General features: G+C 40.7%; 1 protein-coding gene across 2 annotated transcripts in view; it reads left to right on the top strand.

Annotated features, from left to right (window-relative positions):
• The window catches only part of rab27a (RAB27A, member RAS oncogene family), a 34,525-nt gene extending 18,117 nt beyond the window's left edge, over positions 1 to 16,408 (top strand). The window contains exons 3-7 of one of the 2 annotated variants that reach the window (XM_080730814.1): positions 7,593 to 7,678; positions 8,898 to 9,001; positions 9,186 to 9,309; positions 11,658 to 11,901; positions 15,700 to 16,408. In XM_080730814.1, coding sequence (XP_080586940.1) covers positions 7,593 to 7,678; positions 8,898 to 9,001; positions 9,186 to 9,309; positions 11,658 to 11,868 — 525 coding nt within the window. In that variant the 3' untranslated portion in view covers positions 11,869 to 11,901; positions 15,700 to 16,408. Of the gene's footprint in view, positions 1 to 7,592; positions 7,679 to 8,897; positions 9,002 to 9,185; positions 9,310 to 11,657 lie in introns of both variants that reach the window. The other variant, XM_080730813.1, reaches the window with a different exon arrangement.
• The last annotated feature ends 938 nt before the right edge of the window (positions 16,409 to 17,346 follow it).

The following is a 17,346-nucleotide window of genomic DNA, read 5'->3' on the forward strand; positions in this document are numbered from 1 at the left end:
TCACTCACTATGCATTTATATACTGAAACACAGTAGGCACTCACTATGCATTTATATACTGAAACACAGTAGTCACTCACTATGCATTTATATACTGAAACACAGTAGTCACTCACTATGCATTTATATACTGAAACACAGTAGGCACTCACTATGCATTTATATACTGAAACACAGTAGTCACTCACTATGCATTTATATACTGAAACCCAGTAGTCACTCACTATGCATTTATATACTGAAACACAGTAGTCACTCACTATGCATTTATATACTGAAACACAGTAGTCACTCACTATGCATTTATATACTGAAACACAGTAGGCACTCACTATGCATTTATATACTGAAACACAGTAGTCACTCACTATGCATTTATATACTGAAACACAGTAGGCACTCACTATGCATTTATATACTGAAACACAGTAGTCACTCACTATGCATTTATATACTGAAACCCAGTAGTCACTCACTATGCATTTATATACTGAAACACAGTAGTCACTCACTATGCATTTATATACTGAAACACAGTAGTCACTCACTATGCATTTATATACTGAAACACAGTAGGCACTCACTATGCATTTATATACTGAAACACAGTAGTCGCTCACTATGCATTTATATACTGAAACACAGTAGTCACTCACTATGCATTTATATACTGAAACACAGTAGTCACTCACTATGCATTTATATACTGAAACACAGTAGGCACTCACTATGCATTTATATACTGAAACACAGTAGGCACTCACTATGCATTTATATACTGAAACACAGTAGGCACTCACTATGCATTTATATACTGAAACCCAGTAGTCACTCACTATGCATTTATATACTGAAACACAGTAGTCACTCACTATGCATTTATATACTGAAACACAGTAGTCACTCACTATGCATTTATATACTGAAACCCAGTAGTCACTCACTATGCATTTATATACTGAAACACAGTAGTCACTCACTATGCATTTATATACTGAAACCCAGTAGTCACTCACTATGCATTTATATACTGAAACCCAGTAGTCACTCACTATGCATTTATATACTGAAACACAGTAGTCACTCACTATGCATTTATATACTGAAACACAGTAGTCACTCACTATGCATTTATATACTGAAACACAGTAGTCACTCACTATGCATTTATATACTGAAACACAGTAGTCACTCACTATGCATTTATATACTGAAACCCAGTAGTCACTCACTATGCATTTATATACTGAAACCCAGTAGTCACTCACTATGCATTTATATACTGAAACCCAGTAGTCACTCACTATGCATTTATATACTGAAACACAGTAGTCACTCACTATGCATTTATATACTGAAACACAGTAGTCACTCACTATGCATTTATATACTGAAACACAGTAGTCACTCACTAGTCTATGCATTTATATACTGAAACACAGTAGTCACTCACTATGCATTTACTGTATATATACTGTGCAATATACTGTATACCACACTGTTTCCCAAACAGTAGACTAGGCACTCAGTATGCATTTATATATACTGTGTAATAGACTGTATACAATAAATAAGAAAAGATTCTGCACACTACATTTGCTGCTCCCACAGTTAACGTTTACTTGGTAACGTTCCTCAGACCTTCCAAAGGTGCAAAGCACGAGTTGTGAGCTTTTACATCTGCCATTTTCACTAGTTTGGGTCCTGAGTAAATATCTAGTTTCTCTTTTGGGTCTTGAGTTTAAACGTGGGGGAGAATGATGTAGCCTCGTAAACCAGCCTCTCAAGGAATCGAATCAGAATTTCTGGTTTACAAGGCTAGGGGGGATGTACTGTACGAAACTACGAATGTAGGATTTTCTGGCCTGTTTTGCTGGAAGTCAGTGATTTTGTAAGGGATGGGTTCAGGGCATTCCACACTGTGGTGACAGAGCAGTAGAAATCGGACTGGGTGGGTGGTAGCCTCAGTAGCCTGGGATCGCTTCCAATTTCTGGCTTTTGATCCGGTCGGGAGCGGATGGCGTCTTACGTCATTTTGTAGTCAAAACGGACTACACTTTGGCCGGAACTACCAAACCGGAATCAGTTTTAACCCAAAACAATTCTCCGTGCTCAATGCCATCATTTTAGTACCTACCCAATAAAACCCTTGATGCTGCGTAGTTTTGCTTATTTTTTGAAAAGTTTGTTTGGTATATCCATCTTTTAGTCCAACTCGTAGCGACTGGCAAGACTACACTCCTCTAGCATTTACGTGGGGATTGGGGGAAAAAAAAAACGGGGAACCAAAACAAAGCGACGCCGCTTCTGCCATCCAGTCTAGGATGCCATCCGGTATAGAGACCGGATCAAACAACCTGTTTAGTAAACAAGCAACAGGCTTTCCCCCGAGAAAGCCTGGTGACGCGAGGTTAGGTGGGTGGTACCAGATTGTTTTTGTCCCTCCTTCTGGTATTGTGGCTGTGGGTGTCACTCACTTTTAGCAGGTAGTACGTTGGGTATCGAGGGCAGATCATCTTGAAAACCAATGTCATTTTTAATCACTTATCCCCTGTCTCCTACCCCGAGCCATCCTAGACTAGCACAATGTATGTGAAATAGGTGGTTGTTCATCATGGGCCCCAGGCCGAGAAGTAGTCGAATCAGTTTGTTTTGGGAAGTCTGAGATCACTTTTGTTGACAAAATAGATCATTTCTTTTTTGGTTACCTTTGATGCCATACTTTCACCTGTCAGTTTGTTGTCAAGAATAGTTGTTAAGATCAACAACATAAGGCGCCAGTGAAAGACGGACGTTATCAAGTATCATGAATGTTGTGATGTTATCATCCGGCACCCTGCTGGCTCCTTGCCATGTTTGTGATGTGACCCACAGTCACACAGTATACCGGCTGAGCCCTGTGCCGCTCTTCCAACCGATAACAATAAAAAACGAACGATGAATTAATTAACCAAACAAATACAATTTATGTTTTAAAGTAATTAAAATTAACTGTCTGGAGAAATATGCCTTAAAAATCAATATGTTGTGAAGGGAGTGGAAGAGCAGTGCAGGGCTATGACGTAACCGAATACGGCTCTGCCTTCATTGTAGGGGTGGGAGATATGGAAGAATACAATATCACCATATTTTCCCAAGCTGTATCACGATACACAATTTTATCACGATTCTTTTTCACGTTGGTTATTTTTCAAGTTACTTGACAAAAACTAGACTCTCTGGGTTCCTTTTGGGAGGTCTAAATTGAACTTTACAAGTATGTAACTCTGACAGTATACAAATGAAACCAAATGGACCCCTACGTACGGGTCCATTTGGTTTCATTTGTATACTGTCAGAGTTAAGGGGAGACCTTGACATTTTAACGTTTGAGAACTACTGATGTAGACCAGAATATCTGTATTAACTATTAAACCGGATTTTTTACAAGGCTCCCTCAATTGTATCACGATATATACGATATATCTCTGAAAAGGCATATCGTGGAGACATTATATCGTCTCCACGATAATTATCACCATATCGCCCACCCCTACTTCATTGTGCAATGGAGAATATCATCTGACCTCTCTGACCTCTGACCTGTGGTTCCTTGCCTGAGCTGAAGGCAGAGATGACTCTGGAGAATCTGCTGCAGTGGTTCCCAAACTCTTTAGCTCCAGACCAAAAAGAGAATGAAGACATTTGCGCCGGGACCCAAACTAGTGAAAATAGTAAATCTATCTGCAAGCTCACAACGGGCTTATTGTAGATATGCCATTTTTACGTATTTATCTATGGAAATTCAAATGAATGATTCTAATACTATTTTATTCATGAAATACTTCAGGAAAAAATGTTAGAATTGTCATTAATTGAAGAAAAGTTGTTATTATTGTTTTCCTCTTTAATTAATGTTGATTTTCTTTGTTTATGAAGTAGGAAACAAAAAACCCAAACATGGGTCCTTTTGATCGGTGATCGGTGATCTACAGCCGATCACACGTTGATCGGTGATCTACAGCAGTGATCCTCAAACTGGCACTGGCCCACCAATCAATTAATGAAAGAAAAAAAGAAAGAAATAGTATATATATCTTTTATAAGTTATTATCTTATCTTTAACCTAATTAAATTACATGAATAATCATCCAGGAAGGGAAAACTGCATGCATTCATTCAGAGCAGCAGCAAAGATGAGCAAGCGCCGAAAAGTTGACGTCGAGAACCGGCACTTTAACCCAAAACGGACGGATGCTTTGGCTTTTTCATTTCTCATGAAAATTCAATACCACTATGTTTAATTCGCCAGGAAACACTGTCAGTTGTTAAGATCAACAACATAAGGCGCCAGTGAAAGACAGACGTTATCAAGTATCATGAATGTTGTGATGTTATCATCCGGCACCCTGCTGCTGGCTCCTTGCCATGTTTGTGATGTGACCTTGCCTGGCTCCAGCCAATAGACCCGCCCACTCTCTGAGTGGACTGCTTCTCTTGGTCTGGAAGTGGCATATGACGCGTCTCTTTCTATTGTCTTGCAAACCGACCAATGAAATCAATGCAAGATGGAGGGTGGGTCTAACTTTTGAAAATCAACAGAAACAGTGGAGGGAGGGGTGGCTCGCCAGAGTTCTTAATTGCCTCCTTTGAACTTCAAAAGAGCTACAACTACAAGTGTCGATAGCTCGTTAGTGATTCTCTCTAATCAATGAAACATCAAAGACAACGACCTGTTTGGTGCATGTCATAGAGGGGAGGGGGAGGAGGGAATGTTTTGTGTGCAAAAGTCATAACCCCTCCCACCAGATCTCTTGTGATTGGGAATTTCAAATTTCAAATCCCCTCCCCTTTGTAATCAAATAGAATAGGGACAACTTCAGACTCAAGCTCCAGCGTAGAGTAATCAGGCTAGATGTGACCCACAGCTTCAGCTATTTGAGTATACCGGCTGATAGGCTGTGTGGAACCTCACGATATGACATTTTACATGACCATTAATTTTCACTCAAATAATTGCGATTAACGATTTAATTGTGTTTTTGTCGTTGATAATTACATTTCTGTTTGGCTTGTAGGCTTTGAAGATGACACATAACCTACAGTAAATACACAAAGAAATTACTGACATTTTTGACAACTCACTACTTAAAGAATAACATTGATAGTGGAAATAGCCGATCTACAAGCTCACAACGACGCGTTGTGAGCTTGTAGATCTTCTACTTCCACTATTTCTGAAAATGTATGAACATTTCTCAACATTCACGATTATGACGATTATGACAAAACAATTGAAATCGTGTCAAATAATTGCGATTAGACGATTATGTAATAATTGTGACAGCCCTACCCCTTGGCTAGTTTTTCACTGTTAAAACCCAGATAAAGTGAAATGTTATCCTGTACCACAACTTGAGGGTTTTCCCTTGACCACAAAGAGGTGACGGCAAAATGTAGTCACACTGTGTCTTAAATGTCATAAATGTCACTTGAGCTGTCGTGCAGTTAATGCTAGTACAACATTACTATAAGCATTACAGATATTGCTTAATAGCACAACTCTGTTTTGCCATTGGCTGTAATGTTGACGGCGGTTGAGCAGGTTTTGGTTAAAGTGTTGATTCCATACTCTGATTGTAAAGAGAAGGAAGTGGTGACACAGGCAGCTTGTTGCAAAGACTAGAATCTTCAATCTGTGAAGCACTGTCGATTGTAGCCCACCATCTGATGCAGTGGTTCTCAACCTGTGGGTCGGGACCCCCAGAGGGGTCTCCAAATTATTTTGGGGGGTCCCCAGATGATTAGTTTAAGATGAAACGTTGTTTTCTCTCTCAATAGTAAACAAACCAACATAAGATTTAAGTGTATAGAGGGTATATGCACATTTCTAGTGACAATTTAAGGACTTTTTAATACATCTAAAATGACAAGTTAAACATTGGCCAAATTGTCAAATATTAGAGGCAGAAATTGTGAAAATAGCTGATCTACATGCTCACAACGCGAACGCGAGGCGTTGTGAGCATGTAGATCAGCTATTTTCACGATAGAACCGTGTTATACAACATGTAATACGTCAACTCTTAGTGCTCATCGGGGTGGGGGTCCCCAGTTAAAATATGATTATTTTGGGGGTCGCGGCCTGAAAAGGTTGAGAACTTTCAACCTATTTCACATCACGGTCCGTTATTTATTTGGCATTTGATGACATTTAGCCTCTCAGACCCAAAACATAGAATATTGTGTTATCGTTGGATACGATTTTGTCCACAATTCCATGCTGTATTGATGTTGGTACCATAGGAGAGATAACAGGCAAACATTGATCAAAAAAACAATTCTTCTACGTTCTCTAATGTGTAGACTTCTTGTAAATTAAGCAATGCAGTAATTAACAATCATTGAACTCTAAGGAGCGTTAAATGAACTCAAATGGGGTCCATTTGGTTTCATTTTATGCTCTCAAGAGTTACAGATCTATAAGGGTCCATTTGGTTACAAACTCTCCATCGTTTAGCTGGGGACCACCTGGAACCCCTTCAAGGACCATTGGTGGTCCCCGGACCACTGGTTGAAAACCACTGATCTAATAGGTTGACAGTAATGCCAGTTGTTGCCAGTAGGAAATCTTTATGCCAGTAAAAGAAAAAAATCTAAAGAAATCCCTATCCCTAACTCCAAAACTTTTCACGATTCAAATTCAAAATAGCAGATTTACGAGCTCGAAACGTGTCGACCCGTGCCTACCCGCTACTTTTGAAGCTTTTGTGTGACGTTGTAGTATGATCGAGTAGGGCGTTTAACAGCGACGATATGACAATTCAATAAAGCATTCGACATAACAAATATCTATCAATAATATAATAATAATACAGCATGAGCAAATCACCACTGTTGTGGAGTAAAGATAATAATTCTTGAAGGCCTATACATAATCTACTCTACAGTACACCAGTAAGACTCCCTAATCGGGAGATAAGCGACCGTAGGTCTCGCTAGAAGAGGGCCATGTGAGAAATGAGGGGTGGGGTCTCCGCGTTGCCTTGGCGGACGAATAGGTACCGGCCCCGGCTCTCCCGGACGCTGCTAGGCCGAGTTAGGGCATTTTATGTGAGCTGCAGTGGAGGGGGTCCTCCACTGGGGGCGCCACCACTTTTGCATCCGTTCTGGAGTAGCAGGAGTGGGTGGTCCCCGGGAATTCCCCGTGAGCAGCCCCGTGGGGGTGGTCATTTGGTCATTTTTGCACATTTGGTATATTTTTTACACCTGGGGGTCCCCCAGGGACTTGGGGGTCCCTGGAACTCCGGAGGTTGTAGTTTGGCAGGTAAGGAGTGTGTGTGCAAAATCTGGCATGGATCGGGGCAACGGTTGCGGAGATATGAGCAGGGCAAAAGTGTGACGTGTGACGGACTGACTGACGCACGGACACCTGGTGGAGCTTTCTGTAGTAAGTGCGACCTACGGTCGCAATAACCCTATCCCCTTGTCACACCCAGGTATACAAATCTAACGGCCCAGATGGGTACATAACCCTATCCCCTTGTCACACCCAGGTATACAAATCTAACGGCCCAGATGGGTACATAACCCTATCCCCTTGTCACACCCAGGTATACAAATCTAACGGCCCAGATGGAACCTCAGGCAAAGGACAGAAGATTCACATCCAGCTGTGGGACACAGCTGGACAGGAGCGGTAAGCCACAGTGTTTCTCATTAACAACCCGTCTGGAGTGGTTGCTGTTACGGGCGGTGGTGGCTCAGGAGGTCGAGTGGCCGTCTTGGAATCCGAAGGTTCCAGGTTCGATTCCAGGCTCCTCCTGGCTATGTGTCGAAGTGTCCTTGGGCGAGACACTGAACCCCTGGTTGCTCCCGGTGAGCAGGTTGGTGCCTTGTATGGTTTCCACTGCCATCGGTGGGTGAATGTGTGTGTTAATGGGTGAATTAAGCAATGTTACACAAGAGAGGGTTTGCTTTACCGTTATTATTGGCACGCCAGTGAACAAAGCGCATCAAAAAGTATGCGGTGGTATATAACACTTTTATGCACTTTTGGTATATACCGCTTATAGCGCTTTTATGCACAAAGCACTTTTTATCCAAAAGCGCTTTGTGCATTACATTCCCCCATTCACACACATTCATACGCCGATGGTGGAGGAAACCATGCAAGGAATCCGACCTGTTCATCGGGAGCAATTAGGGGTTCAGCGTCTTGCTCAAAGACACTTCGGCTTGTCGAATCGGAAAATATTCACTGACCTACCGCGACCAGCCATTTTAAAGATGGAGCCGTCTCACTGAAGCATGCGATCATCCCCTCTACACATACACAATCATTATGAGTTTAAAAAAAATAATTAAATCCTAAAAAAAATTATCATTTTTTCTCCATTACGGTTACGTCTAACCCTAACCCTGCCCTGAATCAAAAAATAATTGGTGATCATAGGCCAGCGAACAACGCCATCCAGCGTTGGATTTTAGTTAACACGACTTAAGTCGGGTTATGGACAGTCAACGTGATTTAAAAAGCGTTTTCATTGGTACTAAACCAGATGTTCTACCACTTTTTGTGGTCACATGTTCAGATACTGGATTCTGATTGGCTTAAAACAGTGGTAAATCAGTCAACAACCTTGAGTTGGCTCATGGACCCCGCCCACTGTGTGTATTCTGAAACAATTAATGATTGTAACTAAATAACCTTGCACGTTACAACTGTGTTTTCTTTCATTTATATGGTAGAAGTGGTAGAAAAGCAATTTACCATTCGAGGGTCGTGTTTGGCACTCGGCTTCGCCTTGTGCCACAACCCTGAAACAGTGGTAAATCAGCCAACAACCCACTCCCTCTCATGGTAAATGGCTTACTTGACTCATGGTGAGCTTGGTGTTTTGGTGGTGACATTCCAGATTTCGCAGTTTGACCACAGCTTTCTTCAGGGATGCCATGGGCTTCCTGTTGCTCTTTGACCTCACCAATGAGCAGAGTTTCCTCAACGTCAGAAACTGGATGAGTAAGAACTTTTATTTATTTATGTGTTTGTTTGTTTTTTTAACCTATTATTAAAACCGGGCAATCATCTGTGTCATTTTAGATTTTAGCGTTGACATTTTTCTGAAAGCCTTGGTTAGGATTTATTAAAAAATTGGCATCAGGTCTACTCTAAACGTGTTCTAACTGGTTGTGTTTTTGTCCAGGTCAGTTACAGGTCCATGCGTACTGTGAGAATCCAGATGTCATTCTGTGTGGTAACAAGTGTGACTTGGCAGAGCAGAGGGCAGTGAGCGAGACGGAGGCCCGCGAGTTTGCAGAGAAGTATGGGTAGGTACCCGTTTTAACACAAGTATGGGTAGGTACAGGCCCGGTATGCCAGATGCCCAGTCCACCCCTGCGTTTTACTAGTATTATTAGTATTGGTAGGTACTTGTTTTACACCAGGTTTGGTGTAGAGGAGAAAAAGTGCAGACTAAGTACAGAGTAAAAGGTCACGTTTATTAGGTGATGACGGCTAAAGTGGTTAAATATTTGAAAACACAAATTGACATGAATCCAGAATCTATGGAAAGGTTATGTGGGGTTCCCTGCTTCATCTCTCTCTCAACTAAGGGGTCCTTGGCCTGAAAACGTTGAGGACCCCTGTTTTACACTGAAAAGTATGGTACCCGTTTTACACAGAGAAGTATGGGAGTAGGTATCTAGACAGATACCTACCCAATCCCATATATATCCATTCATATATCCATGAACCTCTCCCTGAAACATAGACAGCTAGTCAGACAGACATTCAGACAGACAGACAGACAGACAGACAGACAGACATACAGACTCTGTAGATAAAAAAGAACATAAGGGTGTTCCCGCTTGATTGAATTTCTTCACTTTGGCATTCAGAGCACTGGGCAGAAATCACATCGTGTCAACACCCGTCGAGGGCCATCGCGATGCTCTGTTCTAATTAAACAGTCGGATACTTACCTACGCTGACATAGTAAAAATGCAGGCAGAAACCTTATTTCCATATTTTTACTTTGTGTGTTTGTTTTCTTATTTATTTATTTTTTATTTTTTTGGGTAAATGACGCCCTTCTTGATCATATACTACATCAAAAGTAGCAGATCCACAAGCTTGTTTCGAGCTTGTAGATCTGCAACGTTTGCATTTATATATTTTTTGAATCCTGAAAAGTAACAGTTTTGGACTTAAATGAGATTCCCCCCAACAGAGGATGACTTACTACTGTATAGACGGACAGACAGATTGATTATTCTACAGATAGACGGATAGACAGACAGATGGATGAAAGTATGACCAGGTGTCCGTCTCGAGCCTCTCCCTGGTAACATTTGTCAAGAGGGCCGTGGCTGTGCGTGTCTTGTTTGCCCTGGTCCATGCGGCAGAGTGTTGGACTAGATTGGTCCTCCTCGAAAGGCAAATATTGAAACGCCTCTGTGAAATATCCTGCTCCCTCCGAGAGCTTCTGGACACACCTGTAATGAGTACAAACGGATTTCACTTTGCCTGTTAGTTGGGGGGCCTCAAGAAAATGTTTGTAAAAGTCTTAACAGCCTACTTAAGACTATATACCCTGACATGAAACTTTCCCACTAGAATAGGGATGCTGGGGGCTCAAGTGGTCGACAAAAGTGGCATTTTAGGTTTTAAGCAAATCTTTAACTCATTGGTTGTATACAGCCGAGGAAACCGAAGATTTTTCTGTCTTTCACTGCCTGGCTTCTCTTACCTTTTATCGCGGGCCCGATCCAGTTTCCATCGTGCGTGATCGGACACTGCTATGCATCGTGTGTGCGGGTATTCCATCAGCTTCTCAAATCCGTTGAAACTTTGAAAATTAGTACAAACGGATTTCACTTTGCCTGTTAGTTGGGGGGCCTCAAGAAAATGTTTGTAAAAGTCTTAAGAGCCTACTTAAGACTATATACCCTGACATGATTCTGTTGAGTGACATAGTATTAGTGACCAGTCTGTGTACTGTAAAAACATGTTGCACTTTGTGGAGTTTGGGGGCAGTTGGCTTTTAAAGCGTGGCTCCTTAGAGATTAGCCGTCTAGAAGAGGATCTGTGTGTCTGCCTGGTGCACACTGCCACCAGGACCTTCACACATAGTTTTGTTCATACATCGGTTATAAGCTTTCTGAAATAGTTAAAAGTTAGGTTAAGTGATGTGTTTTGGTTAAAACAAAGTTCAATAACGGTTCTATAATAGCTCTATATTGTGATAGTAATCATTGCTATAGTGTGAGTTCAGTAACAGTGTTAAATAGCTATATATTTTGATAGTAATCATTGCTATAGTCTATATTGTGATAGTAATCATTGCTATAAAGTGTGTGTTCAGTAACAGTGTTAAATAGCTCTATATTTTGATAGTAATCATTGCTACTGTATAGTATATATTTTGATAGTAATCATTGCTATAGTCTATATTGTGATAGTAATCATTGCTAGTGTTCTTTCACTAACAGCATTAAATAGCTCTGTCTATATTGTGATAGTAATCATTCCTATAGATGAATCCAGAGAGTGCCAATCATAACTGTAGTGTCATATCAAGCGGCACCGTTTCACACCGCGACACTGCATCTTCGTACAGTTTTGTGGTCCATCGTCCTCCATAAACAATCATAATGTTCCCCTTTCCTCCCATCAGGATCCCCTACTTCGAGACGAGCGCGGCCAACGGTCAGAACGTGAGCCACTCGGTGGACGTGCTGCTGGACCTGATCATGAAGAGGATGGAGCGCTGCGTGGACAAGTCCTGGATCCCCGACGGCACGGTGCGCGGAGCGGGAGGAGCCAACGGCACCGCTGGCGGCAACCCGGACCTCACAGAGGCCTCAGACAAGAGCAAATGTTGTTAAAAGGATCAACGGCGGCAACCCAGTTCATATTCTGTTAGTTTCTTTCCTTCCTTCAGTTCATATTTGGCGAGACATGGAGCTGCGTTCTAAACCACATGCTACCAGGGGTCATCAACATGTCCGTACACGGACCAATGTGTCCGTGGGAAAGACTCGGTCTTGTCCGTGGCAAATGTTTCGATTTTCTTTTTTACACTCCCATAATAATGTTCTTATTTTGATCATAAGACCTAATAATTACTGAACGTCAAGTCTCCAGGTTTTCATCAAAATATGTTTACTATACGACACTATGGCACATTTTGAGTCCGCTGGTGCTAGTGGTTCTCAAATGTTTTATTTGCAAGGACCCCCATAACTTTAAGAGTGTACAAATGGGACCCGTAAGGGTCCATTTCGTTCCATTTGAACACTTTCAGAGTTTCACACCTGAATATTTTATTAGACAGAAATGCAAAACGGCACGAGTACAGTCAAAACACTTTGTCTAAAAGGATTGCACCAAACGTTGCGGTCTTGTTTCCATTGGGGTCCTTGGTATTCAATTCATCAACTAGCTAGCTCTTTTTGTTTCTGGTAATATTATTGTCCAATCATTTTGGATGTCCGTGGCAAAAAAAAAATGTTTTGACCAAAACGTCCACCATGAGCCAGCATGACGATGACCCCTGCATGCTATTGCTACTGTACATATGAGGGATGGGACGGTGATCATTATGGTTTATCGTGATATAATAGGTCATAGGATGAATTAGCTTTTGCTGAGCTGAAAATTCAGTACCACTTAAAGGTGATACACCATGAAAATTCACTTTTCCTATTTTAAAACCTTTTTTTGGGGTCCCACTAGCACCTTCTATCCTCACAAAGTCCCATTTCAGACTGTTGTCTTTCTCTGGTTTTGGGAAGGTGGAGGTTAAAAGCATCCCACGGGTTCTCAAAACAGGCTGTCCAGATTTGCTGCCGTTTGTGACATCATAAACGGCCGTTTTTGAAGTTTTTTTTTTGGGGGGGGGGGGGTACTGCCAAAGGTGGTACTGCAGCTGAAAATGCTCTAAGAGCCATTCAAAAATGAGAGGCTCTCTATATTCAGGAGTGGTAATTTAGCCTCAAACCTTTTGAAAATCGTTTTTGGGACATAAACAATATGACAAATACTTTTTAAATGCATGGTGTATCACCTTTAAACCCTCTATAATTGATAAAACAGACCTTTAAAGATTGCGCAATTTGGTACCCTCTTATTTCACTCTAGACAAATCGATTCGCCAAAAACAGCGAGCTTGTAGATCTGCTATTTTTGGGACAAACTTTCCCACCAGAATAGGGATGCTGCATGGGGCTCAAGTGGTCGACAAAAGTGGCATTTTAGGTTTTAAGCAAATCTTTAACTCATTGGTTGTATACAGCCGAGGAAACCGAAGATTTTTCTGTCTTTCACTGCCTGGCTTCTCTTCTCCCTTTTATCGCGGGCGCGATCCAGTTTCCATCGTGCGCGATCGGACACTGGCACACTGCTATGCATCGTGTGTGCGGGTATTCCATCAGCTTCTCAAATCCGTTGAAACTTTGAAAATACATCCATCCGTTCTCTATCTGTAAGCCGTGGTGTTTACACTGAAAGCTAACGGGCCGGAATAGAGGACGGACTATCCGCTTCCGGTTTGCGGCCTCAATGTTAATCGATCCGTCTCCAAATGTGTCCGTGTTGAAACCGATCCCGGAGTTTCTTTTTTAATTAAAGCTTATTAAATCTTTGGGTTCCTCGGGCATGGCGGAGAAGCCCTACAAAGGTTTTTTTTTGGCACCAGTTGAGTTAATCACAATTATTTCTGCCACAATAATTGTGACATGTAATTTTCATATGCCCCATCCCCAGCTACATACCAATCGGTATGGTATTCTTCCATCATACCTTTGTGAGTCTCACTGCATACACAATATGTGTATGTTTAATTTCAGACATACTAATCAGACCAGGCGGAATGTTAGGAAAGTGCCCCATCTTGTGACAAAGCAGAGGTACTACATGTGCAGGTTCCTGTTGCAATGTTGCATTCTGTAATTTCCCAAATTGAGTATGAATTCCATGTTCTAGACATACTAAAAGGTCTTGCGTACTAAATTTGGAACACAGAATAGAATGTTGGAATGGAATTTCGGACGCATTCCGTGGGTTCATGCTTGATTTGTACTACGTTGAACGATGGTGTATAAAAAACGTTAAGCCTTCAGAAATGACAGTGAAATATGCTTGCATATGTGGTGTAGTACATGTTAGATAAATATAATATTAATAACTGCTGTGCTGAGCAGTCATTGCTCTGTGCACTGTGTGACCTACCTTTTGAATACATTTCTAGGGCTGTCACGATTATGGCAATTATGACGAAATAATTGCGATTATGTCAAATAACTGCGATTAGACGATTATGTATTAATTGTGACAGGCCTATACATTTCATCTGCTCTCGGGCACAAACCAGCTCCAAAATATGAACTTTTCAAAAAGAAAATAACATGTTTTTAGAACAACACAATACAATCAAAAATTGGTATGGTGACTTTATGCATGGTCAGAATGGCAGCTACTTGAATGTGTCCTTATATTATCATCACTTTACCCAAACACAGCTGTTTGACCATTAATGTGGAGATATTATTTTATCTGACACGGCATGTCATTTGATGTGAAATATTTGCAGTCGGTTCGTGAATACCTTAATTGCTTATATTACGCTTTTGTCACGTGACCCCCTCGTTCAGCAAAGACAAATTATTGTAAAACTCGTATCTTGTATGTTAGTCGAGCAGAACGTTCAATAAACCCCAAATGATCCTTAATCTCCACAACTCCACTGGATGCTGCAAAAATAGACCGGAAACCCCCATGTCAAGTTAAAAGGAAGGCCAAAATGTTTACATTCTGCACAAAATCACAGCAGACACCCACCAAGCACACTAATAATATGGTCAATATAATGTTTGTATGTGCGTGTAAGAGTGAATGTGCGCTACAGTGTGGGTTATCTGGGCTTTTGTCAGATTTAAGGGTGGGTCGGCTCCACGGAAATAAAAGCACAGAATATTGTAAGAACTCAGAACTCTGGTCTTGAGCTCTGATGGTGTTGACAGTGAGGCCAAACCACACTAATGCCTAGTCGCAACTCCTTGCAACAAAACTGTTTTAAGGCCATGTCACACCAATGCAACTCCCTCCAACTGCCATTGAGGATAATAGTTTCAAGTTGTTGCATGTTGCAAGGAGTTGCATTGGTGTGGGGACTGATCTTAAACCATCCAGTCTATGCACTGGCCTCTTTAAAACCCATTTAGACCTGATGCCCATTCTACAAATGCCTTCTGAATCAGTGGTTCTTAAAACATTGTTGAATGTAATTATATCGGGGCACTAGACCTTCCCATTGTAGTTAGGTTATGGAACCACATGTACATTAAAATATAGCAATGGTTGTGTAGCTGTTGAACTCAACGTAATCTTATATTGGTGGTTCTCAACATTTTCTGGCCGCGACCCCCAGAAAATAATATTTGAACAGGGGACCCTGCAAAATAATCATATTTGAACTGGGGACCCCCCTCCTGATAAGCACTTGGAATGTGGGAGTTAAAGCATTTCATTTGGTTTGACTTGTTTCCACAGATGAAAATAATTGATCTATAAGTGCAAGGTGTTGTCAGCTAGTACATAGTCTATTTTCACATTTTGTGCCTCTTATATTGTTTGGCCAATGTTTGACCCATTTTATAGCATTGTTTGTTGATTACTTTTAATGCAGTAATGGTCTTTTCTTTCTTTCTTTTTTCAAGGTATTAAATGTCCTTAAATTGTCACTTCAGTTTCATCTGAGGATGCCAACCCCTCCCCCCCCTCCATAGGTCGAGAACCACTGGATTATGGAACCACTTGTACATGTTTTGTATGGGACTAGTTGTGTAGCTGTTTGACTGAACATATAGTGTTACATTATCACGCTGGGGAAATGGAGATCTGTTAGTTGTAACATAGCAATGCTAATAAACACCACAAAGTTGTGGCTTTTGTTTTTGCTAGAACATTTCGGTAAGCGGTTGTGTAATATGCATATTATTATGATACATTAAAAGGTGCTTGTGCCTTGGTTTTTATCTCCACTGTGGGCATTTGCCTTGTGTAAATTATAACAATTTTAATAGAATATAATTGCACTTAGTATAAAGTCACTGAAATCACTTTTGTAGAATATAAGACCTTGCCATATTGGGAAAGTTCACACAAATCATTTACTCAACACGGTCACGTGTAGTATAGTGTGAGCACTGCACTTATTATTATTTAGTTGCTGGACTGACAGTTTGCTGTAGGGTAGGCCTATATATTATATTATATTTTTCACTCACAATTTTGGCCCATAGGTTCAAATACCACAGTGTATAGGCCTATACTGTAGATGAATCCATGTTGATTACACGACTGATTACAGACGCCAAATGTGTAAACTATATCCAAAAATAAAGATATATTTATTTATTCTGTGAAGGGGTGTGTATTTGTTATTTATTTTTTCTGTAACGAAGGCACGTTATTTTATTCTGCTTTACCTATGCATGTTATGGGTATTTGATGTATATAAAGTGACTGCTCGATCATTATGTACAATGTCACATTGGCCTATTATCGCGAGGCCGCTTTAGCAAAATACTGCTACACATTTTGCCCAAAGTTAATGTAACACAATTACTTTTTTTTACCAAAATGTCTTCTCTATAAGTAGATTGACTTAAATTAAGTACAGTACTTATCCACATCTTGGATCCAAATGTTTTACTTTTAGCTTTAAGCTACCACTACATTTATTTGTAGATCTGCTATTTACAGAAGATGTTTGTACATGTGAAAACTTGAAATGGGACATTCTGCATAGTGAGTACTTTTACTTTTTCTACTTTTAAGTAGGCTACATTTTGATGCCAATATTCTTTTGTAGCCTACTATTTTGTATTCTGGACATTTACTTGGAACAGTATTTTGACATTGCATACTTTTACTTAAAGGGGCACTCCACCACTTTTCAACCTATGTTCATATAATTGGTCCTCACTCACTCAATAGCTTTTTTTCCCTCTCTCTCAGAGGAGGGCTGTGGGCAGGTCAGAAACCCATCGTCTTGTGACATCATCGATTGCCAATCCAGTTTATAGAAACTGCAGGCTTTCTATTCCTGAAAAGTTGCAATTTTAAAGTGGAAGCCATTGTTCTCGCGATAATAAAAATCTAAATATTTTTTTCAAAAATATTGTTTAATTTTTTTTTGGGGGGGGGGAGAATGATGATGTCACAAGACGATGGATTCTGAACTTCCCACAGCTCTCCTAGGAGACTTGGACTGAGTAGAAAAAAAAATTGAAATTTTATCATGAACATTAGTGAGGACCTATTGAAGACAGGTTGAAAAGTGGTGAACTACTCCTTTAAAG

The sequence above is a fragment of the Nannobrachium achirus genome (assembly GCF_963921795.1).
Source record: "Nannobrachium achirus genome assembly, chromosome: 7".
NCBI classification, from domain to species: domain Eukaryota; kingdom Metazoa; phylum Chordata; class Actinopteri; order Myctophiformes; family Myctophidae; genus Nannobrachium; species Nannobrachium achirus.